The 25,624-nt window shown below is 50.7% G+C and overlaps 1 protein-coding gene across 2 annotated transcripts in view; it reads right to left on the reverse strand.

Moving 5' to 3' along the window:
- FAM168A (family with sequence similarity 168 member A) overlaps positions 1-25,624 on the reverse strand; it is a 164,252-nt gene that overhangs the window by 1,472 nt on the left and 137,156 nt on the right. For both annotated transcript variants that reach the window (XM_032189734.1, XM_032189743.1), the window contains exons 4-7: positions 15,182-15,262; positions 6,349-6,474; positions 2,003-2,145; positions 659-833 (exon numbers count right to left, since the gene is read on the reverse strand). In XM_032189734.1, the coding sequence (XP_032045625.1) occupies positions 659-833; positions 2,003-2,145; positions 6,349-6,474; positions 15,182-15,262 (525 nt within the window). The remainder of the gene's footprint in view (positions 1-658; positions 834-2,002; positions 2,146-6,348; positions 6,475-15,181; positions 15,263-25,624) is intronic.

Consider the following 25,624-nt stretch of genomic DNA (forward strand, 5'->3'; position numbering starts at 1 on the left):
CTGTTTCACAGCTCCTGCAGATGCAGAAGGGTGAATAACGCCTTTCTTTGCACCATTCAATGCACAACGCCGAGAATTGTTGAGAGAAATAGAGGCTTTGGGAAAAAAAAAAAAAACTATCACACCCCATATCCGTGCTTGATGCGCTCTCAATTAATCACGTTTGTGCCTGGATTTAAGTAACCCCATGCATGAGGCACTCAGGACTCAGCAACGATGCACAAACCAAGGTTAACTTTGTCCATTTGTGCAGAAGGACCTTGAAAGGATCTCAGCAAAGGAGCTTGAGGACAGAAATGCAGCAGTATTTGGAGACGAGCTCAGTTATTTCTTTATTCAGGGAACAGAGGGAAGAATAATGTATTCCAGGATGCAAGTGGGGACCAAATGGAAGGAAGGTCTCCTGTGCTACCCCAAAAATGGGAGTGGTATCAAGATTTGGTGCAAATTAATTGTGTTTTGCCTGCAAAGGAGCAGCAAACCATGAGGCAAAGCTGCTTTGTGCTTCCCTGGGGGTGTCGTAGGACGCGCTCGCCTCGCTGCGGTCCCCTGGGGGCAGGCACCGCCGCTGCCCACGGCCAGGAAAACCTCCTGCATGGGTCATTTTTGGGGTTTGTCCCACCTGAGCCACAATCTCTGACCTCGGGGAGCCTCTTACCTGCTGACATGGCCATGGTGGTCCCCGCGACCATGCCCATGGCCACGCCGTTGGTCCTGGGCGCAGCCACGGGGGCCGGGTAGATCGCCGACGGGATGCTGTTGGGCTGCACCACGGTGGTGTGATGAATGACGTGAGGCTGCGCCGCGTACACCGGCTGGGTGTAGTAAGCTCCCTGCTCAAGAAGAAGGAAAGCAGGGAGGTTTTTTTGGCACCCGGCACCAGGCGGGGTTTACAGAGGGGCAAACGCAGCCCTGCGCCCAGCGGGCGCCACCAGCACGCAGCTACGGCGGCACCGAACCCCAAAAAAGAGGCAATTTGGAGAAATTTTCCTGCTCTGTTCATGTTTTGTAAATCTCTGACTCTTTCAGAGCTCCCTCAAGGATCGTTTCAACTATTTTTTTGTTTTTTTCCTACAGTGGGAGTGGGGTGGGGATCAGCATCATGGGTAGGGGACAAGCCACGGCGCTTGGTTTGGGGGGATTAAACGGGGCCTGAGCCCCAAATCCTTTGGCTGCTGGTGGACAAAACGAGCAAGAGGTGGAAGAAATGAAGGGGAAGGACGGGTGGGAACAAAATAAAGGAGCCAACAGAGAAAGCCCCACATCCTAAATAATGAGCTGCCTGAAATGTGAGAGGCGCAAGGGCAAGAGATACATGGGGCAGGCAGTGCCAGCGTCCCCATGATACCAACAGGGAAAAATCAGAGGGATCAGAACAAAGGAGGGAGCAAAACAGGGAAAAGGAGATGCTCCAGTCCCGGCCGGGCATGGAGAAATCAGTTTGTGGCTGCAGGAGGAGTTGAATTTGGCATTAAAAAGGAAGGGAAAATCTGCAGGGCCAGATTGCTCCGGGGAGCGTGTGATCCACAGCGTAAAGGGGCAGCAAGGGGATTTTCGGGAGGTTTTGGGGGATTTTGGGGGGCCAACTGCCCTGTGGAGGCAGCGCAAAGAGCAGGATGATGGCCCTGGAAGCTCATCCCAGGTCACAAATCTGGGTCATGCCTGAAGGTCATGCTGTCACCAAGAAGGTGACACACTTCTACGGGACGTGGCAGGCACCTCGAGTGCGACGCCACCAGCACGGGGACCCTGGGGTCACCCGGGCTGATTTAGGACACAGAGACAGGCTTGAGCCCCAGTGTGATTTTGGGGGAACAGCCCCCACTCCCAGGGGTGTAATTTTGGGGGAACACACCCCATCCCCAGCGATGTCACCCCGCTGATCCCACTGCTCATCCCAACCCAACCTCTCCATCCCTCGAGGACGTCGCTGCCGGCCACGGCCACGGCCCCGTAGGATCCTCAGCTGCCCAGGACCCGAGGCGAGGAGTGAGGCACGTACCTGGGTGTACAGGTTCTGCTGGGGATAGGCACTTCTGATGGGGTACATCGCCGTTTGGTACGGGTTCGGAGACGGAGAGTAGGGAGGGGGCGCGTTGTTGCTCTGGGTCGGTGGGACCTTGTAGGGAGTCCCCGCAGTGTACCCTGGAGCAGAGAGACACGAACAGCCTGGGTTAGGGGCAGGATTTTGAGCTGCTGAGACAGCCGATTCAATAAATAGGGCTAAATTAATAGGGCTAAATTAATAGGGATTCAATTAATAGGGCTAAAACCATAACGATGATGCCCTTTTGCCTTAATTACGGGCTGGGTGGCTCGGGGCGAGCCGGGCTGTGTGACTTGGAGAAGTGTCCCCTTCTTCTCCCCATGCCCCAGAGATCACAGTGGGGCTCTCCGGACTGGGTTATCCTCACCAAGAGTCATTTGTGGGTCTACGGAGGTCACCTTATTTTAATAGGTGCTGCTCCACCACCTTTGTGTCCATCCCAAACAAAAGGACAACGTGATCGCATCAACTGGGCTGGCACCTGATGGCCAGGGGTGTCCCTTTGGGGTATTTTAGCACAATTTACATCAATTTGTGAGCTGCCCAGGCTTACAGAGTTACATTTTCCTTCCAGGAGCACTCGGTGTTATCGGCTCACGCTGCTCTGAGGCACATCGGAGATATTTGTCTGGTTTTTAAGGGACCTCCCTGGACTTAGGAGATTCCACGGCTGGGAGAAAAAAGGCCCCGAAGATTGCACAGGATGGAGAGGAGAAGTCAAGGCTCGGCACAGCGATAACACGTCTAAACACTCCAAGATAACGAACTAATTGACTCAACCAGCGTTCAGGGCAGCAATTAACGAAGGACGAGATTTGGAGGCCGCTAATAACGCCGCGTTATCCGCCCAGCGCTGAAAGGGCTTGAAGATAACGAGGAGCTTTCCAGGAGCTCCCAAACAGCCTCTCGCTGCCTCCTGATGACCGCAGATGGGGAGAAATGTGTTAATTAGGGAGCAGGGGGGCTGTGACCCCGTTGGTGACTCTGAACCCAACAGCTTGGTCCCGATTGCGGCCTCCACCACGCGGCCGATTCCCGATGCCTCTCACCAAGACCCTGACAGCCCCCAGGAAGCACTGAGAGCATCACCAGCCCCTGCCAGCCCCTGGAAAGCATCATCAGAGTGGGGAAATCATCTTCGGAAAGCCTTCTGTCACCACCTTCAGGGCATTGCTCCAAAGCCTTCCCCAATCAAGAGCCTCTCTCCACATCCAACACGCAGAACTGGAGGCTCCTCGATCACAATCCTCCAGAAACACCACAGTGGCACTTGCAGACCAATCTCCAGCTCTTCTCTACGAGGGACTTTTTCCTGTTTTCATCTCGTTTTTTCAAGCACAGACCTCGGAGGCTGTCGGTTCTCAGCACCACGCTTCGTTGCCAGAGCTACAGACGAGATCGGTGCTGCACACTTACTGCTCCGAGCGCAGACACCAAACCTTGCTGTGGTTCCCCCATCACTGAAACATGAACAATTTAGCTGCTGTGTTAAAAAAAAGGGTATTAAAAGTAATAATCTGGTCAGGTTCAGTCTTCCTTGTTTATAAATTAGGAAAAAATGGAACAATTTGTGCTGTTTGCGGGTAAAAATGACTTGTTTTATGTTTTTATGTTTTATGTGTGTGTGTATTTTTTTTTTAAGTTTTATGGCACATGATGATTTACACCACCCTCGGAAAAAACATGTTTGACAGCTAATTGTAAAGCCTAATTACGACCATCTAACACCTTATTAGGATTAGAAAGTTCGCGTGGCCTGTGCCACCGCCGCTCCGTGGTTCAGCAGCGGGCTGGGATTTTAAAGGCAAGAGCAAGCGTTTAAGCTGCAGCTCCTATTAAAATTGCTGATTAAATCCCTCGTGCCACTCCAGGAATCTCACCCTTATTGATCCCGCATGGGAGAAGTGCGCTGAATTGCACGGGTAATTTTTTTCCTATATTACCACTACGGCTTGCGGGGGTGGAGCAAGAAAAAAAATAAATAAAAAAAAGCTCTGTGATGAATTTTGTATCACAGGTTTCTCCCATTTCGGCATGAAGAGCATCAAAATGGGCTCTCAGGAAATCCAAGAGGTATTTTGGTATTTGGTAAATGCTGGGCGTCCATGCAGCAGCGAGGTCTGGGGCTCAGGGCCTGTGTTCCCCATAAAATGGCCTCGATCCTTTTAGGGTTTGCTTAGGAGCAGATTCCTCTTGTACCACCCACATACGTTGGCCAGAGCTGAATTTTGCAGCGCTGTCATCCTGCAGGTGCAAGAAAATAAAACCCAAATGCAATGGACGGATGTTTGCAACCAGCTGGAGGTGACACGACGGCTCCGTGCCCGCGAGGTCCCTTGTGGTTGCGTGGTCTCCAGCTTGCTCCCGGCATCTGGTCCTGCCTCTTCCACCCTCCTCCATCCAGCCTGGCTCTTCCTCCAGCAACGAGAAGCTTTTTAGAAATACTGCTGAGCAGGAGAAGGTGGATACTCACACCTTAGCCACGATGGAGGCACGTGTCCAGCCCCTAAACAAGGCTCTCACTGCAGGTTCAGAGCCCGTTCCAACCCTTGGGACCTCTTCTGCAGGTAGTGAGCAGCTCCTGTTTATCAATCTGTGTTTATCCATCTTCAGAGAGTGGCTCCAGTGCATATTTGTGGGCACTGCTCACCCCGGGACCATCCAAGGCCTCCCCGTGGCTCTCCTCCATCCAGCTCAGGCGCTTTGCTGATGCCCACGAGAAAGTTCTCAACGTCCCTCGAGAGCCCGGTTCGGAGAAAACCTGGGCGAGGGGGGATCAAACTGATTCAGGGTGCCCCATCTGAACTGCTCCTGATTTTACAGAGCCTGCCCTATTTATTGCAGCTCGTGGCTCTAAGCCCAAAGAACAGCCCCCGGTGTGTGATAATGGCCAAAGTGTGCCAGGGCCAGGATGGTAACAGGACCAACAGGGCACGAGGAGCAGATCCCATAGCCCTGAGCAACATCCCAGCACCCAGGGTAGGAGCCTCGTTTCTTCCCCTGCATCTCATGCATCGGTCCTGGAGGAGAGCCCCAGGAACTGCTGAAAAAAATGGGTCCTGTGGGGAGAAGATGCTGGCACCACGGAATGAAGGCACTGCACCAGAAGATGAATGACTGCTCCCCGTAACCCCATTAATTAGGTGGGACACAGAGCCCATGTCCCATGTCAGACCTGCAGCTCCTCCTCCAAAGTACAGCAGGGACCTCCCTGCCTTCCCAGTGCTTTTAATATTTTCCTTGTTATCAAAAAGAAGCCATAGCTCTTCCCCTAAACTCATTCTTTGATTTAATTTAGCAGCCAAAAGCAGCCCGGAGCAGACCCCCAGCCCTGGATGCTTCAGCCCATGTGGGGTTGGTTTGTAGCATTCTCAACCTCACCGAGTCACTTAACAGACCTTATTTTTTCCTCCAAATAAGCCTGGGAGTTTCTCCAAGCCCCAAGGGTGTTTAGGGGCACCAGTGGTTTCTTTTACATCTTTTCCTACACGAAATTTGCCCCTGTGCGTGGTCCCGCCTCACGCCTGCAGCGTTCCCTGTGCTATCCGTGTTTTTAGTGTGATGCCTCTGCTGGAGGAATTGCTTGGCCCCGTACGGATGAGATTACACCTCCCGTGATCTGTAACCAACTCCCTCTCCTCCCACCTCCGCTCTGGCCGTTTGATTTACAAGGTGGGAATTTCACCGGGCTTCCTGGAAAGCCATGCGTTACTTTGGAATTCTCTTGCACGCTTTTTAAAGCTGTAAGAAATATTCTCCCCTTGGTTTTGCTACACGAGGAATGCTGCTAAAATAACGAGAGGGCTTGTCTGAATATGTCCAGGCTGTGCCCAAATGCTCTGCAGGAGCATCACAGCTACAGGTAAGCACCTGCAAGCAACCTCAGGCTTCTCGTGTGGACCAAAGAGCCAAAACAAAGACCTTGGCCCTTCTCCAAGTGCCTTTTCCTCCTCCTAAGGAGCATAAGGAGGGTCAGGGCTCTCCTTTTCACACTCCTTCCCATTTTTACAAAGTGCAAATATCAAGGAGTGGGGACACACAGAAATCCAGAGCTCTGTGACGTCTTGCGTGGCAGCAGAGCGATGCTCCCATCCTCAGGACCCCAGGGACCTGCAGCACCCATCCCTCCTCCAGGGTTCAGCCCTTGGGGCAGGACACATGCACGCCCCCAGAATTATCCCCTCGGTTGCAAATGACGATGAGCCCGTCCCAAACAAACCCTCCCAGAGGCACAAGGAAAGGAGGGGAGGCAAACGGGCACAGAACAACCACGTGAAACCCCAAAGGAAAGGTTTATTTACTGAATGCTGCAGAAGAAGCCTGATAAGTTCTGTTCTCGGTCCCAGTGTCCACTGGGAGGTGGAAGGTGCCCTCCGTGGCACAGGACGAGGAGGTCTGTGGCCAGGCTTGCTTCATCAGAAGTGTAGCTTGAGCAGAGAAAGAAAAGAAATGTTAGAGCACCGAAGGCACAACAGCCCGCAGTTGTGTCACATTTGAGCCACTTGGCTGCCCTCCTCCCTTTTCCTCCTTGTTTCCCATGTGTGGCTGGTCTACACGGGGTACACGACCAGCATGGGTGGCTTTGAGGACATTTCTGGGGACAGGGGGATTTTTGGAGCAGCATGCTAACGCTGGTTTTGCACCATAAGCCTATGTGAAATCGTGACTTCCAGCCAGTAGATGCTTAGAGAGACACCCCGACCCTACAGGATTGAGGGGGCTCTGAAACAAGGCAACCTGCAACACGAGGCAGCGGTGGGAAGCTCGTCCTGATTAATGAAGTAGTACTGATGGAGCCACGTAAGACAAGCCAGGAGAAATCTCAAGAGGTAAATGTTGCAGGATTGGAGAAGGCGACACCAGCATTCGGTTATTTTGTGGGTCTTTGATTTTCTGAAAGAGGAAAATGTCTTGGACTTCACCACCATAATGCTAATTCTATGATCACGGAATCACAGAATCATTTAAGGCTGGAAAAGACCTTCAAGATCATCAAGTCCATCACCCTGACCTACCAAGTCCCATCACCAAACCACGATCCCAATGCCACGTCTCTTGAATGCCCGCAGGGACGGGGACTCTACCACTGCCCTGGGCATCCCAGTCCAACGTTTGCCCCTCTTCATGAAGAAATTCCTTCTTATATCCAACCCAAACCTTCCTTGGTTCAATGCTATGCCTTTATCCTATAGCCAAATACGTCGCCAGTGCCACTGCCCTTGTGCTTAGGGCTGTCTGGAGCACGTCTATGGAGAAGCCCGACCTTGCCTTCATCCTTCCCCAAGCTTTCCAGGTCTTTTCCTCATTTATTTCTGAAACGGTGGAGCTGTCACCATTTTTCTGTTCCCACTAGTCTCAAATTTGGGTGTTTGCTCTCCTTTCAGGGCATTTAATTCCCGTTTCCTTTCAATGGGGGCGTGCGGCCCTCAGGTAGGCCCAGCCTCTGTTCAACCACCCGGGAGGGCCTCTCCTCACAGCTCAGCCCCTCCACAAGTCGATCCAGCTGTTTTTATAAAAGAAATAAGCTCTAGGTCTTCTGTTTTTGGTACGTATTTCACACACCCAGCTGCTGAGGAAAGCAGAGTGGGTGAGGGCCGATCGGTGCAGAAGCCGATGAGGGTGCAGAAGACAAAACGAGGCAGCTGCCGGAATCAGCTGATATCTCCAATTTATGTCTTCTTTAAAGGTATTTTGGTTGAAATCTGAAGCTCGGCTGTTGACATGCTCGCTCGACACCAAATTATTGAATTCCCCAAGGTCTCCAGAGCTCAACGCCAGCTCTGCTCCCCTCATGTGTGTGCTGAGTGGATTGGGGACCCGAGGGAGCCAAGGCAAGATGAAGCCCTGGGGTACTTTGCTGCTTGATTTTATGGACACAAAACAGTTGATTAGGGCTCGCTGCCCACTAACGAGTGCTCCCGGAGCTCCTCAGGCACTCAGTAAAGGGGTTCTGGGTCAAGAGCCTCGTGGAGGGGGGAAAAAAATAAAAAAAAAAAAAGGAACTTTGGGCAACGGAGGTGTGATTTTGTGGTTTCATAGGCAGGGAACTGTGACAGCAGAAGCAGCCAAGTTCAGACGAAGCTGTCTGGGGCAGAAAGAGGAGCTGTTTAGAAAGGACACTGTGGCCTGAAGGAGGACGGGGGGTCCTTATCCTCCCCTGTCTTGATGGAGACATAGAAATGTGCTCCTCCCTCCTTACCTTCCTCCCGAGAAAAGCAGAAGGCTCTGGGAAGAGAGATTCAGGGTGTGATTTCTCCATCACCCCAGGACTGGCCACGCTCTGAGCCCGCAGCCCCTTGCAAGGGCTTGCAAAAATAATTGCAGCTTTCCAACTGCTCTGCTCCATCTTCAGCACGCCGCCAGCTCTGAGATGAAACTTTCTTTCCCTTACACTTTTATTCAAAACCAGATTCATTTTTGCTGCCCGGCTTCACAAAGGATTTAATCTCTGAAAGCGATGAGACGATTTACTCCGATGTTACACGGAGCCTTCCTCGGCGATTTCTCCTCTCCACATCAGACCCACATCACGGTCACGGCAATTTGGGCCCGATGTGGCTGGGAGCCTGTCCTTTACACTAAATCACCAATCCTTGGAGAATCCATCACTTAAAACTCCACAAAAAGTGAGCTACGGAGGCACCTCGGCACAATAATATCTCCTGGTCCTGCGCAGGAGCTACAGCTCATGGAGGTTATGATCCAACCATGACTATCCGACATCATCTGAGGTCTGTCTCCTCCTGCCAGTATCTTCTGGATTTGCTTTAGATGCTACTCATCGCAAAATAAAGAGCTTTTCTTCGTTATCTGAGGGCAAACCTCTTGGTGGGAACGGGGCAAGTGATGCCAGCTGAGCGTGGGGCTCTGTAGTGCTGGGGCCAGCCTCCTCCAGCAATGTTCAGGGCATGTTTTAAGTGGAAAAGAGAAAAAAATATGAACCAGTTGTGCCCGAAGAAAATTCTGTGTATTAACTGAGTGCAGAATCGCAAGGAAAGGACCAAGCAGACGATGTGGCATATAAAGTATATAAACCTCTTGCTCCCCTCCCTTATTTGTGATGGATATAGCCTTGAGCATTGTACAAAGCCTGCAAGAAGCTCAATTCCCCAGGTGGTCCCATCACTGTGTGCCTGAGTGCCTCGAAATGGTGGGAGCATTTGTTCTTGGAAAGCCCTGCAAGGCTCTACGGGATGCTCTCGCCGCCAGACCCCAGACGCCCACCCCAGGGGACCTACTGATGGCCCCAAATAGTCGGCAGGGAGAGGATGGGCGTCTCCAGAGGGTGGTTAGAGCACTTCAGTGGGGAAAGAGGATGCCTATACTTTGCCCCTGCGGAGCAATATTTCCTTCTGGGTGGATCCTGAAGCAGGAACAGGGGAATGGAGAGCTCACAGCCTCCATCCTGTGCCCCAACGTGCCGACGGCAGCCACACGGAGCCGCGATTTCCTGGGCTGACGTGAGAAATGTCTGCTCTGCTCAGTCAGGGCACCGCGGTAATGGACACGAAGCATTATTCCCTGCTGCATTATTAATAGGTACGGTTAAAGCAGGAGCCAGTCTCCACACGAAAAGTGCATGCCCTACTTTCAGGAAAATAAAAAGCGCACGTTAATGAAGGAAGCTAAAACAAAACAAGCAGCTCAGGAAGACAGAATGCCTAGGAGGGAACAGACACACGGCTTAATGAAGACATACATTATCTTTAAAAAAAAAAAACTGGCATGCCTTGTGTCTCTGCAGTAGAGTGATTTTAGGTGCTCGTTTTTCCATACTAGAAAGGGATTTTTGCAGTAATACCGTCCGAAATTGCTGCAAGCACCGGGGTTTGCAATGCCAGTGTTTCACAGTCATCTTGTGACCCTCCTCGCGTCTCTCCCTCTAATAAATATTGAAAAATGGGAAAGAAAAATCATGCAGCAAGGAAGAAAGTAGAACCGTGTCATTTCAATGAGCCACGATGGCAAGAAATTCATTCCCTTGCTTGACTGGGGCTCCTTTTGCTGAGCTTCGCAAGCAATGCAGTCGCTGTCTGTATCTATTCCTTGGAAAGGACTGATTTAAAACAAATTGGTGCAGAACTTATCATTCCTTTGGTGGCAAACACTTCACTCAAATGTTAACAAATATCCACTAGAGACCTGACTCTGATGGAGGGAGGATTCAAGGCCAGTTCCAGTTACCCATCTCCTCTCCTCTCCCTACTGTTGTTGGACCCAGAGGGGCCAAGGGGTCTCGAGACCTCCCCAAGTCCCTCTCCAGGTCTCAGTGCACTTCCACCCAAGGGAATTAAATGTCTGGGCTGCTAAATCGTTTGATTTCCCACATGGATCCCAGCATCTCCGTGGACCTCTGTCAGCGATAACCCAGCAAATCCAGAAGCCCCAAGCCGAGGATGCTCTCCCCACCCTTTCCAACCTATATTCCAAGCAGCGTTAAGGGGCACGTTTTCATGGCTAACCTCCATAAAGAGTATCAGATACCCGAGCAGATGAAACTCGGTTTTGTGATTGCTCCTTTAATGATCCCAAGGGATTTCTGCCAGCTCGCACAGCCACCACCCAGCCCGGGAGGCCTGGAACAGCAGCGCCTCATTGGCGGCTGGGATGCGCTGGGGAGCAGCGGTTCTGCTGGGAACACGCAGCGTTGCTTTCTGCAGCCAGGCAGCTAAAGGCTCAGCGCCTAAAAATTCTTAAAAAGGTATTTGGAATTAGCCTGCTGTTTGCGAAAATCGCAGATTTTAAAAATAAAATCGATTCTTTCCGAATCCCGAGTGTGTTCGGCACGGACCCTGGCAGCACGTTCCTTTCTGCGGCTGGGTTGTTTCTGCGAGGAAAATCTCACTGATTTCTCACATTTCCAGCCTCCTGGGTGACAGCAGCTGATTCAATTTGAGGAACCGCTCCTGGTACTGACACAGGCGGCTGGGTTCAGCTCAGCCACCGAACCACACGATTGCTTTCACTCGATTCCATTTAACGCAGCCGAGAATGCCGCCCACGCCGTCACACGTACACACCGATGGGATATTTTGTAGAGCTTATTTTGCTTTGTTTGTCTCTCTAAAATCGTTCATTTTCTCCTTTAGGTTTGTTTTCTGTAGACTGCTGACCTGGGGGGGGATGCTGGGAGGTGCTGAGCGGGGCCTGTGCCTGCTTTTGGGAGCTGCTGGCATGGGATGCGCCCCCCTCTATGTTTTTCAGAAGGGTCCGGGCCATGATTGCAGCCTTTTCTCTGCCTCAAAAGATTATGTGGAAAGACAAGGTCCTCCCTCGTGGGATTGGGGATGTCTTTTCCCCACTTGCTGGCCTGCTCTGAGCATCCCGAGCTGCGGGTCTGCGGAGAGCATCCTTCATCCCAGGTGCACACCAACAAGCTGAGGGCTCCAAACCGAGCCTCCTACGAGATCAATCCCAAAATCCCGTGATCCCCCACTGCCACGCCACTAAAATATTTCAATTTTGAGGTTGTTTAGGGGGAGGACGGACATTTCCGAGCCGGAGGAGCTGGGGCTGAGCAGCTCCGGTTTTAATCCGCGCCATTTCCTCGCTAATGCGGCGCTCAGCCCTGCTCTGCCAGCGCGCTGCGAGGCGCTGGAAGGTTTTTGTTCTCGCTGGAAAATGGCCTGTCAGCTCGCTGGACTCCGGGATCTTTCTAATCTGGAAATTATTAAGAGCATTTTTAAGAATCATAAACAGAGAAGTGCAAATGGAAATGTCACGACGGCGGCGAATGCGCTCCTGACGGAGCATTAAGCCGCCGAACAAAAAGAATCCGGCGAGGGGGGTGACAAAAATGATCAGAGGATTTTTATTATTTATTTTTTTTTTTTCGAGAAAGAAAGTCGGCAAAGATTAGGAGAGCACTTCAGACGGGCGAGTCGGGAAGTGAACAAAAGGCTGAGTGGCACAAAGAAGATTGACCAGGGCTTTCGCTTCCCCTTTCACATCATGCAAATCTAAGGCAACAGACGATTATTTGCATCGCTTAAAAAAAAAAAAAAAAAAAAAAAGAAGAAGAAAAAAAAGAAAAAATCGATAACTCAAGCCTTAATTAATCTGCAGAACTGCCTGCTGCAAAGTATTGTAGTGATAAAATCCAGCCGGAATCAAAGCGAGGGGAGGTTAAGTATCTTTAATGAAAGGGAGAACACCCACAGCCCCGGCTGCCAGCACAAAGGTAGGAAAAATCAAAGTCTCCGTGGTTTTGTGCTTGTGAAAGCCGCGGACTAACGAGGTTCGGGGCAGATTATTCCACGGCGAACAATGGCAAGAGGACTTCTGAGGCTGATCTGCCTGGTTTTGGGGAGAAGAGACCGGCGTGGGTCTGGTGGGACAGCCGAGGATGCTCGGGGAGGACAAACCAAGGACTACAAACCCAACCCTCCTCGGCTTTCCTCCCGTCCCCATCACGCTCAGCATCCTCACACGTCCAGGCAACAACCTGTGCCCCCTCTGGGAAATTAAAAATTGCCTGCTCAGACCCAAAGCAGCCCCGACGTGTTGATCAAGAGGGCGGGAGGAAATATTTTATCTCCTAACACCGAAGCATCCCTTCAGGAAAACGCTTTGCTCCTGGAAAAGGCACAGCGGTGTGTGCTCAGTGCTCGTCCCTTGAGCCAAAATCTGCCAAAATCTGTCGGTCCATGAAAATATGGGCACGGACGGAGCCCCTCGCCCTGGGTTTGCTCTTGGTTTCCTTCTTTGGATCTTTGTGATGCTCGTTCTGCTGGGCAACATTAATTAAATGGACTTCTCCGGCTGTTCCTGCTGTTTAGTGACAACCTACTAAAAAGCCATCCCATAAAACATCATCCCTGATGTGCCCTTCTCTGTCTTCACTGTATCAGTTATCTGAGAGTGCTTCCCAAACCCCTTTGGGTTCCTGTTTCTCGTGAACACGAGGGATGCCCCAGGCAGGATTCATCTGAAGCTCTCCCCTTAGGACAGACAGACGCCCCTGGGAGCCTGTCCCCAAACAGACGGGCTAAATGCCCCCCTGGGGAGGTTGGAGACCTGATGTTTATCCAGCTAAAGGCAGCTGCATCTTCCCTAACGTGGCAGTGGCTGCAGCTGTTCAAAATAGTTGAAAATTTCCTATTTTTATTTTTTTTAATTTGGGAAAATTAAACGGAGCCGAAATAGAAACTTTCCAGGGGAACGTGCGGATTTCAACGAGTTTTTGCAAAGAAAACTGTTTTCCTTGGCAAACCACGCGGCATTTCTGGGGTTTGTGCCCACGGGTTTCCTGATGGGAGCTCCAGAATCCCAAAAGGGTGCCGGGGATGTCCACAAAGTAACCTGGGACCCCTTGGCCATCCCCTCAAGCTGCCACCTGCACGAGGAGCCTGCAGAAACCCCTCTGCTGCTCCCCAGCCACTCGTTTTTCTATAATGACCGGGGCAACGTGTGCTTACATCACCTAGAGGCTGTCCTAGAGGCACAAGAAAACCACAGAAACACGACAGACCCCTCACAGCCTTCATTTCACGGCTTCATTTAATAACAGCAGCGAATTCAAACCCAAGGCCGTCAGCGATGTGCAGAAGACAGCACCAGAAGTTTTTTTTTTTTTGGCAAGAAACCCTTCATTCCTGCTTCATCAGCCCTGGAAAGCACCCGAGCCTGGGAACCCACCGATCTGATGACAGCCGAGAGCCCGAAAACTTGGCGCTGGAGAGGAGGAAGGGTTTAGTGGGACCGCCACCAAGTCCTGCTGTGCGCTGGTTTCACGAGCATCCATTTCCCTCCGGCTACCGAGCACGCCGCTGAAAGGGTGCAAAGTTAAAATCCCTCAGCTCTTTCGAGGCAACGTGCTCGGAATAAACAGCTGGGACAGCCAAGGAGTCAGGGAATCAACCCCAAAGACGAGGCGTTAATTCTTCATCTCCGAAGTCTGCGTGGAGATGGGTGAGCAAGACTTCTTTTTTCAGCCCTTTTTCATAAAAACCGTGAAAAAAGGCCCAGCCCTGATTTCAGAAACGCTTTTCAGGTCATAGTTCAGGCACTGCAAAAGCTTGGATTTGACCTGTGTGACCGCATCCTTTGAGGAAAACGCTCTGATAGCACACTACAGCTTAAAAAACCCACAGCTAATAAATAACGTTCTGATCTCGAGGCTGCTATTAAATAGGATATTTCCTTTTTTTTTATACTGCACTTCACTTCATTTCCTCCAGATACGGGCACAAACCAGTTACATTTTGGAAGTGCCCCTTAGCACTTGGGTTTCTAACATCCTGTGCCATGCAAAGAGGCTCCCAGCCCCAGATAATTTTGCTGAAAGCAGGGAATTGAACCATGCTCCAAAAACTCAGCAGCACGAAGGCAGTTGCTTGGTCCTTCCAACGGGCTGGGACACTTAAAAATGGGCTTGACTTCAGCTCAATTATTTCCTGAATTGGAGCCTAAGAGAAGTCTTCAACTCCAAAGAAAGACTTGTGTAAAGATTTCTACGTTTGAGCTCGAACGCAGATCTTGTCGTGGGTAAAAAAAAAAATAAAGGGGTTGATGGGGGAATTCCTATAAGAAATTTCTTCGTGGAGATGATGGGGAACCCTTTTTCCATGAGAGGAGCAGCAGGGCACAGCCTGGGTGCCAGGATGGGACCGAAATTTGTACCCAAATGTAAGGTTTCCCAGAGAGATGGGGAGCAGCAGGGAGGGGAAAGGACACGAAGATGTGGCATGGGAGATGAGGGCACCGAATGGGGCACGGTTGCTGCCATTTCTACAGCTATAACACGAAAGGGGAGAAAGATAAGCAGCGAGAAGGGGAAGGCAATCTCGGGGAGATAACACACGGTATGGTCAAGAAATATTAAGAGCTGTCAGCGTGCAGATATCACAGCCACTGTAAAATTCCTGGGATGAGTAGTAGGATACAATCCTACTATTACAAAAATCCTACAAGTAGGATAAAACTTGTGGGATACAATTCATTCAAAAGCACTTTGCAACACGGAGAAGCATTCCCAAGGTACGGCATGAAGTTAAGGGCAGAGATAGCAAGGGAAGAGCTTAACCCAGTCCCCTTCCCTGGAAAGAAGAACACAGAAGGTGTTGGGGTTTGTACACAGAGCAGCCAAACCCTCCTGCAGGCCCTGTAGGGTCTCCATGCACAAAGTGGTTTTACCTGGGGCGTAGCCGGGGCTGCTGGTTGGGTACATGTTGGGGTTGTAGGCTGGGGCCGCGGTGGGATATCCCGTCGGGTAACCTGCAACGAGAGAAAGAGAGAGAAATTCATCACGTTTTTGACAACAACAGCAGCAAGAGAGGAGAGGAGAGCATCCCTGGAAAGGAATAAACAGTCCGTGGGAACAAACAGGCCATCGGCACAGGTGAGAGGTGGAGCACTGATGTGTTCCCAGTTGGCCACGGTGTAGGAAGGATGATGGAGGTGCTCCACGTGGCATCATCAACATACAGCCTTTATTTCCCTAGAAAATGAGGACGATAACCAGAAAGCAGGTCATGGGCATGTTCGACGTGCTCTGAAGAAAGCCACCATGAAAACACACGCATCGAATACAGCTCCAAAAACCAGAGGCACAGCTGGAGCTGAAAGGTTTTCCTTGGCTCCTTGCGGCCATAGTAGCTTGACGTGTCACTTATCATAACTTTAACCTCGGCCTCGCAGGTTTAGCTAACCCTAAATGGCAGGAAGCGAATAATTCCTGGTGTTAAAAATGTTAAAAAGCAAACCTAAACTGGGAAATGATTCTGTAACTCCTCCACAGCCCGGTGCCAGATTGCTGAGCGCTCTCCGCGGAGAGCAGAGAGCACTTTGCACCCAGACAGCAGAGCTCAGCACCCACCCGAGCGCTCGGTGCTTCCATTAGGCAGAGCTTTTTGCTAAAGGGGAGGTAAGGACGTTGCAGGGAAACATGCCAGCCCTTATATTCACCCCTCACTGCACAGCTGCCATCCTGGGGAGGGAGCCGATTACCTGCCAAGCCACCTGGAAGGAACACGCACGGCAGCGCATAGCCTTTGAAGCCACCGTGAGGTTTTAATGGGCAACTTTGGAGCAGGTTACCGAGCATCTTCAGTTCCCATCATCTTCAGTCGGGTCGGTCACAGGGAGTTCAGGGGAAATCAGGCAGCTACGTGCAGGCTGGGGCAGCTGGAATCACCGGTGGGTAGGAAACCACCGCACACCGCGGGCACGCTGCACCGGAGGAAGTAGGCAGAATTGGCCAAATTGGCAAAGCCAAGGGAAAACAAGGCTTTTACAGACCGAAAACGGTAACACTCAAATAACTCCATCCCTTCCTACATGTGTAAATCCCTCAAACAGACCCAACGGGACATGGGTATCCTCTTCTCTTCTCTTCTCTTCTCTTCTCTTCTCTTCTCTTCTCTTCTCTTCTCTTCTCTTCTCTTCTCTTCTCTTCTCTTCTCTTCTCTTCTCTTCTCTTCTCTTCTCTTCTCTTCTCTTCTCTTCTCCTTTCTTTTTCCTTTTTCTTTCTTTCTTTCTTTCTTTCTTTCTTTCTTTCTTTCTTTCTTTCTTTCTTTCTTTCTTTCTTTTTCTTTTTCTTTTTCTTTCCTTCCTTCCTTCCTTCCTTCCTTCCTTCCTTCCTTCCTTCCTTCCTTCCTTCCTTCCTTCCTTCCTTCCTTTATTTTCTCTTCTCTCTGCCTCTTTTCCCTTCTTTTCCCTTCTATTCTCTTCCCAAGGCAGCACTGGTTCGACAGCAGACTCCACGAACCTCCAACATCCTTCCACCGGCTGCTGGTTGCCAGCAAAGACCGGGAGGAAGTAATTAGCACACAATTCACACCCCATCTTTTTTGCTTTATTAAATACGAGCCAGAATGGATCTTTCCTCCCTCTTCCCCAACAGCAAGACAAACACGCTGCAATTTCTCCCCCTCCCCGTGCCCCCAGCACGCTGTTACGCGACCAGACGCAGGTTTCCAAAACCCGGCACGCCGCCGACTGCTGCAGCAAAATTTTGAAGTTCATTTAAATAAATCTAATTCAACAATCATGACCACTGTACTGGAATAAATGGCTGTGTGTTCTACCCTCTCATTTTCATCAGTGATATATTTGGCTTCTAAATCAGGTTAATTAAAAATTGCTGTGGTTAATGCTGGATAAGCAGCAGTGCAACAGATTTTTCTTTTTTTTTTTTTTTTTAGACTACATAAAACTACGTTGTCAACATAGCCGGGAATATAGAGCCTTTTAGCAATCAGGAAGCTTCCTCGGAAAGTTATTTGCAGATCCAGTGATTGCAAGCAGAGCATTAATGATGAAGATATTAAATCAGAACTATCCCTGCCTGCCCTCTGCTTCCTTGGAGGATAACCACTGCTTTCTGCATTGCGCTCACCGCTCCGGGGTCCTCCTGTGGCCAGCCTGACCTCAGCAGTCCCTCTTTGCCTCCAAACCAGGCGTATTTTCCATATTATTCCCTCAAACTGCATTTCTACACAGCAGCTATTCACAGCTCCGTGGCCTGGCTGAGGCTGGGGGCACCCCTGGGTGCTGCTGCTCACCCCCTGCCCCGCGACCCCGAGAGCCCGACCACTGGGTTTTGCCTCCCCACGCATCTCCAAAGCCCCTCACTCGTAGTTTGTGGATGGTACATGGATGGTGAGTAATGGCTGCACAGGGAAACCAATCCCTTTCCCCTTTTCTTGACAGTTTATCCCCAAAAGAGGGCCCGAATCGCGCAGGAGGAACCCAGGAACCAACGCGTTCAACGTTAGGTTTATACGTGCAAAACCAGCCCGAAATAAATCAGACCACGTTCCTTCGGGGGCCTGGGGAGGGGCCTGCACAGGAAAGCTGTGGCTTTGGGTAATCTTTTCCATACAGCCAATTATTCAAAGACCGCGTGGTTATTTCGGGCAGGCGGAGACAACCGTGTATTTACATGTCTCCTTTCTCTCTTTGGGGTTTAACTTCTGCTCCGCAGGGCTGCCTCTTGCTGATTTTCGTTGTTTTGAAAGAAAGTCACGGGCATTTTCAGCATAATTTCGCCTCAGATAAATGCCATTTCTACCGAGGGAGCTTTAGGAGGTTCAGATGTGAAAGGCTGCAGCAGGCTCAGCTCGGCTCTGCCGTCCACTCTGACCCCAAAACCTTTGCCACGTGCCCACCTCCAGCACAACACCTCTCCTTTCCATCATGAGGGTAGGGAAATGAGCGTGGTTTGCTCCTTTTTTTGGACACACCGAAATATATGAAAGCAGCAGCACAACCGTGGCAATTTGGGGCGAGAGGAAGCGTGTTTGTGAGCCCCCGGCGCTCAGAAATCGCCGGGTTTAAAAATACACGGGACATTTTTACCCCGTATTTGCCTCCTGCTCTTCGAGCCGTCACGATTTATGTTTGTTGGCTCCTCTTCCTCCCCGAAGCGACCACGAGCCAACATCCTCAGGAAAGCCACAGCTGCAGCTCTCACGACGAAGCCCGGCCCCGGTGACCGGGCTTTGGGAGCGGTTTTTGGGAGCCCAAGTGGCCGCATCCTGCTCTGATTGCCCCGTGGCCACCCTAAGCCCCTGTCCCTGCTGGTGACCCTGCTATATCTGCCTCATCTCATCACCTTCAATCTGCAAAATCAGCAGCACAGAGGGGGAAACCGCTGGCTTGGTGTTGATGATCTTCATGGGATTCCTGCCGGAGGCTGCGGCTGGAGATATGGGAAGGTCAGGGACAGAAAATATCCTTTATTTCGTACTGGTACAGATCCACACGTGATGAGACCCCCAGCTCTGCTGGGGCTTGGGGCCCCATCGCAGCAGCGATAAGAAAATCGGATGAAACCACATTGACTGGGATTTATTAGATTCCTCAGAGAAGAAATCAAAAGTTGCTTCCCTGCTTTATTTTAATTTCACATCCTCTCCACAATCAATAGGAGCAGGAAACCCAGCGCTCATTTCATGTTCTCCCCGAAGAGAACACGCAGCACCCCGGCGCTGCGCAGCACCGACTGAACCAGTGTCAAAATTACGACGCAATAACCTTTAATTTTTCATGTATCCCTAAATGTTTCTGTAAGATTATTTCCAGCTCTGCTCCATCCTCGGTGCAACGCCGCTCTTGGTTCACAGCTTTGAGGCTCCAAGCCCGAGCTATCCTCTCCCTTTTTAATGCACACACCTTCAGGAGACGTGCTCGGAAAGGATTTAAGGGAATAAATTTATAAAGCGTGGCTCGCAGAACCTCCAAATATTTTTAAGCAACAGCTTTGTTTAGCCCAGGCCCCTTTGTGATTACACTGGGAAGAGCCCTAGCAAAGCAGTCGGCTTGTTTTTATTTCCAGCCCTGTGTTTCTGTGCTCGCAACCAGAGACACGAGGCTCACCGCAGGCTACGAGACGTGTCTGGAGGGGGTTTTAGGACAGCTCTTTCCATCCTGGCAGCCTTCTGGGATGGTTTATCCCCTCCTGGCAGCGGTTCCCCTGCGGCCGATGCAGTTCTGCACGTCAGTAGCACACGTGGGTACGGCCAAAGGGATGGCTTAGGATGACACCACTGAAAGGAGGAGCTCCTCTGAGGTTAACCAGCACCTCGGGCAGGCTGCGAGGCTGCCTCTGCAGGCTTCAGGTGGCATCGAGCCGGAATTTGGCCACTTTTGGCCACGTTTCCCCTCGCCCCTACCAAATGGCATCTCATTGATGCTTCTAACCGTGTCACCTGCTGTGCATGAGGGTGGAAGGGACCCTGGCGTCCCTCTGGTCGGCTCCATCTAGCCTTGATGAGGACGCACAAGTTACAGGAAGAAAGTTGCAATACACTCAAAATAGTGAAGAATATTGTGGATTAATTAATTGATATTAAAACAATTATATTAATAATCAATATTAAAACAATACAACCAAAGGTGGGGGCAAGCTCAGCTTCCCAAGACGTTAAAATCTGGAGCTGAGCAAACACTTCGGGCTAATTAAAAAATGAACCACTAACATGATCTGAGCCTATTATGCTGAGCGGGTCTGGCTGTCTCGTCCCAAAGTCCTTTTTAACTGGACCTGGGTGGTTTTGAGCTCGCCCGTGAGGCCAGGGTTTGGCATCTGCCAGCAGCACCCACGCGGTGCACCCACCTCAGCGCCATGCAGCAGATCAGAAGTGTTGGGAGCACCCAAATAACGTGCCAGCCATACTAGTGCCAGGTCTCCATAGGACGTACTCACCTACTCTTGAATCTCTTGGAGAAGAAAGGACACGTAGTTTGCTTCTCTTTGGCTAGGGAGCACGGAGAGCCAGGTCCTTGTTTCAGCCTCCCACTGATGATCGGCTCAATTAATTGTCACTTCCAATGCTGATTTCCAAAACGTGCCGTTTAATTTCTCGAGAATAGGTCCTGTTGGCCGTTATCTGATTACGGCTTAAATTGCTACGAGCAGCCCAAATTAATTTACAAGACGAAACATTCCCCTTCGCTCTTCTTCCCAGCGATGCTCGGGCGGCGATACGCCCCTAATGGCAGCTGTAGCGCCAGGATTTGTACGGGGACAGATAACAAAGCCCCTTATCTGGGCGCAGGACGAGGCTCCGTATAAAAACCATCGAACCACTGTCACCAAGGACCCCTGCGAGCTGCCGTTCAGACACTCGCTGTGCTATCTCTTGAGCCAATTAATGATGAACATCCAAGGGACTAAAAACCCGGGCAGCCAGGCAAAACTGTCCGTAATGTGTAATTCGCTGTTCTGAGACGGATAAATTCAGGGGCCGTTATATTACTTCTCTCTTTTAAAACCCTAAACACCTTCTGCCAGCTTGTTCCCACTGAGTGATTGCGTTTAAGCTGCAATAAGTCCGGGAACATTTTGTCTTTATGACCACCTCTTTGGGTCAGCCATATTAAGGAAAAATATTTCCACCTGTAAAACACGTCGGTATTTTAAGTCCACCCATCGTGTCTCATCCTTTATAGCTCAGAGTTTTAAAGAAATTTTGTCCTCCCGTTCCGTGAGCTTCCCCTGCTCACTGGGAGGACGCCGTTCCCTTCTGCAGCCCTGGCACAGCTCAGTCCCCGATTTTTTGGTGGCGAGCCCTTTGTCACAAGTGGCTCGGGGCTTGTAGGGTGCTACAAGCTGACCAAATGGCTGCATGTGAGGCTGGCAGTGTGTTTTAAAAGGTGTCACCGTCCTTCAGCTGGAACTCGGGTCAAACTCGACGCTAAAACATCAAGATGGGTCTCATCCATCAGGTTTCACTTCCCGCCGAGCTCCATTTGGCCTCTTGGATTTTGAAAGGCAAAGCTGCTGTACCGAAACTCAAAGTTTGCATTCCGTGATTTACAGGGTTTTCCAAATCAAAGCTAAATCCAGGCGCAGTCCACACCTCCTCGGGGCAGAGCTGAAGCCCCACCAAACCGATTTCTACTCCCTTTCACGCCTAACATATTAAATGACACGAATCTAGGGGATGACCTTTTTGACAGCACACAATCCGAAGGATGCCACAACCTTCTCTCTTCTTCTAAGCCCACAGAAACGGAGCAATGGCATAAATTTCTGGGGCGAGCTCTCCCCAAATGTCGGGCACGGTGAGGGATGAGCATCACGGCAGCGCCGGGGCCAGGTTTCGCACAGCGTCCCCTATTTCTCCTGCTGCCCCATCACTCATCGCCCTGCCGTGGAACCACTCCAGCCCACTCGTGCTAACTGGCTGTAAAAATAGAGGAAAAGCTGAAAGCAAGGGTGGAACCGTTCTGAAGAGCGAGTTAATGGATGGTTGAGAATCCGGCGTTTCTCAGGTCTCCGAGGATAATAAATACATTCATTCCCGTGAAAAAGTGCCACCCCCTTATTACTGTTTCAAGCCTCATCAGACCAGGAGCAGAGCAGTCAAACGAACATGGATTTGCCAGGCACAGAAACCGCTTTAAAAAAGATTAGCTCTAGCATTTGATGACCTGCTCACTTTCCTGCAGACCTTTTTTTTTTTTTGTTCTATTTCCAGCTGATACATCCTTTTTTTATATATATATATAAGCATCACTTATTTCTTGCTTGCTACCCATGGCCATGCAGAGCCACTCGTCCTGGGGACTCTCAAGGCACCTGCAGCCTTTCTGGTGGTGGTTCCTGTTTTTAAGCACAGTACAGACCAGTGGTCACAAACCGTGCGACATTCTGCATGGGATGCGTTATCGGCAGGTTTTTGGAAAAAAATGGAGCTTTCAAAGGACAAATCACAGCCCCACAGGCTGGGTGATGCTGGGGGCACCCCTGGGTGCTGCTGCTCGCCCCCTGTCCCAGGAGGGCTCCGTGGCAGGGTCCCCACATGTTTTATTACACAGTTTGTCTCATAACGTGACCCAAAAGGTGCTGGTGATCTGTGTGCAAGCTCTCTGAAGGATTTTTTCTTACGTAGCAAGCACAACTCTGGAGACTGCCTGGGTAGATGCTCTGCAGGCATCACAGGCACAAGCGTACTTCTGCAGCCTGCAGTATAAAAAAAGGAAAAATGCAAGGAAAAAAAAGAAAAAACTACACGAATCTGGCAAAAATATTTTCTATTTAGGACCATCAAGCATGGTCGTAAAAATATTTTCTCTTTAATAAAAATAGATTAAAGAAATATTTTCTTTTTATGACCGTTCCCCTCGGTTTTGCATCCCGGCCATGACCAAAAGATAAAGCAACAACCGAACAACCAGAAACCTCCCAGGCCTCGCCGCATGGCTTCAGGAAGCATTTGCATGAGGAAAACTCATCCTGAAATCCGGCAGCAACTGTCCGAAAATATTAGCCTGGGAAGTTGGGAGTATTTAAGTCACATCCTATAAATAAAGCACAGCGACAGCGCTTGACAGGCCGTCAATCACTATAACTCCTGGGCAAGAGATATGTGTCACAGCCCCCGTTTTTAGACAAGAAGTGGGAGAAAACTGCTTAGGTCAGGCGCTATTAGTGCTCCCTGCCACTATTTACTTCATCCTCTGTTTCAGTAATCCAAGGCAAGATATGAACAGTGTTTTATTAAGGATAAAATAGAGATGTTTGTTGCTCCAAAGAAAGTGTGAGCCCTCCATAACGAAGCCATTACATTGGGTTTTTAAACCCCAAATCGCAATGGCCACTGTCAGGGGCAGGATGATGGGTGAGAGCCCTTTAGTGTGACCCCACAGGGCTGTGTCCCAGGCCCTACAGCCCAGGCCTTGTGTTGGGACAGCTGGTGTTGGTTGTTCCTGACCCAGTAATGTCCCCCAGGGACACTTCAGGCTGGAAGGACTCATGGAAGTTATAAAAACCTCCAACATCACCTGCTCCAACCATCCTTTACCACCAATGTCACCACCAAGCCCTGTCCCCAAGCACCACGTCCAAGCTCTCCTTGAACACCCCCAGGGACGGGGACTCCCCCACCTCCCTGGGCAACCCGTCCCAAGGCCTGACCGCTCTTGCTGAGCAGAAATGTCTCCTCATTGCCAACCTGAGCCTCCCCTGGCACAAAAAAAAAAAAATGCCTGGCACAAAACTATGCCTCGGATGCTTGGGGAGGAGATTAAGAAAGATGAAAGGCCTACGATTCCCTCCAGTGCACTCCCCGACTCCACACATCTGCAGCTCGGGGAGTTCCTGTGCTAGATACGGTTTCCACGGCATCTATTTATTATTATTTATTATTTATTTATCTCTCAGTGGACTCCTCTCCCGTGGTCTTGTCAAGTCTTCCCTTGAATTATGTAAGCGTTGGGCCTTGGATCTGCGCAGCCCGACGACTTGCTGAAGGAGCTGCCTCTCGGGTTTGCTGCAGTCCCGCTCCTTCACGTGCTGCCTCCTCGTTCTTGCAGCACAGATGTGTGGAGTGACTTATTTTTATCGACCACGCCACCCAGGACTTTATTCACCTCTCATAATCACGGCCTTTCCATAGCGCTGGCTGGTCCGGGCCCCTGCTCCTGAGTGGGAACAGAAAGCTCAGCCCCCTGCACCAGCAAAGCTATTTACTCCCACCCCTGCTTTTTATCATTTAATACATCTTTCATCCTGGAAAGGCCTTTCTCCCTCCTTCCATCACGTTTGGTTTCTTTACAAATCCTTGCAGAGGGTCCTCGCTGACCCCGTTGGAAATGCAGCCCCCCTCCTGCGGTGCTTGGAGAGCTGCAGCAGGTCCGTGAGGCACTGGCACGCACTGCCCCAAGGATAACCTACTTCTTGCCTCCTTACTCTGCTGTAAAAATCATTACTTTGAAGGAGTACCTTTTGCTTTTCTGCAGAGGAATGAGGGTGAAGCATAACAACTGCATCAGGCCCTGAACTCAGCCAATATCTTAGATTTAAAGACGGGAAGGGAGGAACTGCTCCTCTTCCCGCTGACAGTGACTATAAGAAGCTCGTTTTTCATCCTGTCCGGAGGCTTCTTCGTCTGTCTTTTCCTGAATATCGTGGAAAATGTTTTCCAGGGCCGCTGTAACATTTGGAAGGTCAGCGTGAGTGCATGGCAGGTGATGGGCTGCCACAGCAGGGCTTCGGAGACGGCAGCTGAACAAATCCAGCCTGACAAATTAAAGTCAGGTTATGGTCAGAAAAGCGACTGGGTTGCCTTTTTTTTTTATCTGAAAAACTCGGCTTCCCGGGTGTATTCAGTGTCAAATCTGCTTCCATCACCAGCAGAAGGAGCCTTTTGCTCTCACTGCCTTACAGATGCAACGTGGTCCAGGGACAGCGAGCTGGAGCGAGCTCGAGTCATGTATCTTTAATGGAATAATTACTTAACGTGCTCGATAATGAATATGTATTGCTTTGTTTGAGAGGAAAGAGTCCATCTGTCCTTCCCAAGGCATCCCACTCTGTCCCTTCTTCGTGCCGTCCCCTGTCCCAGACCAAGGACACCGCTTCCCAGCCTATGTCTTGCGCTTGTAATGAGGTTTACAGGCAGGTGGTGGTGGTTTGCAGCCGTGCAGAGACCAACAGGACAGACAGATGCTGGGAGGGAAAAAAAAAACTGCAGTCAAGTGAGATGTGGGGAGATCAGAAAGAGAAAGAAAGAGGGGGACGTGATTTTTCCACTTCTCCTTTTCCGCGTGCACGTGGAGGTTTGCTGCGGGGCCGACGCAGAGGTGAATTTTAAGCAGCGGATCCTCCTTGGGATCCTTCCCTCGCCAAGGTGGGGAGAGCATCCTTCCTGGGAGGGGATGCAGAGAGCTGCCCCCCGAGACATCCCTCCTCTGCTCTCGGCCCAGCGCCGCCCGCAAGTTGCTCGGGTTCCGCGCGCGGCGCTCCAGAAGTGCAAATGCGGCTCAATAATTCATTCCCTGTCTTCATTCCCCGTCCCCCTGCAATCCCAGGCAGGGCAGGAGAGCCGAGCTTTCTGAAGCAGGAGCTCCCGGTCCCCTTCTGCTCTGGCAGGCAGGCAGCAGAGTTTCTATGGCAACTCTGGATGGGGTGGAAAAAAGGATTCCTGGTAGGCTCTTTCTGGAGTAGTTTGTAATGTAAATGCAGCCAGGCACTTCTCCCTGGCTGAGAGCAGGAGGACACACTCTCCGTGCCCTCAGGTTATAGGTTACCGACTGGGTTTCTCTAATGACTGCTCAGAAAACAGAGTTTTTTGTGTTTTCCAAGCTGCAGTTGTTCACCTGGCCGATTTCCAACGCACCCATCCCAGC

The sequence above is a fragment of the Aythya fuligula genome, chromosome 1, assembly GCF_009819795.1.
Source record: "Aythya fuligula isolate bAytFul2 chromosome 1, bAytFul2.pri, whole genome shotgun sequence".
In the NCBI taxonomy this organism is placed as follows: domain Eukaryota; kingdom Metazoa; phylum Chordata; class Aves; order Anseriformes; family Anatidae; genus Aythya; species Aythya fuligula.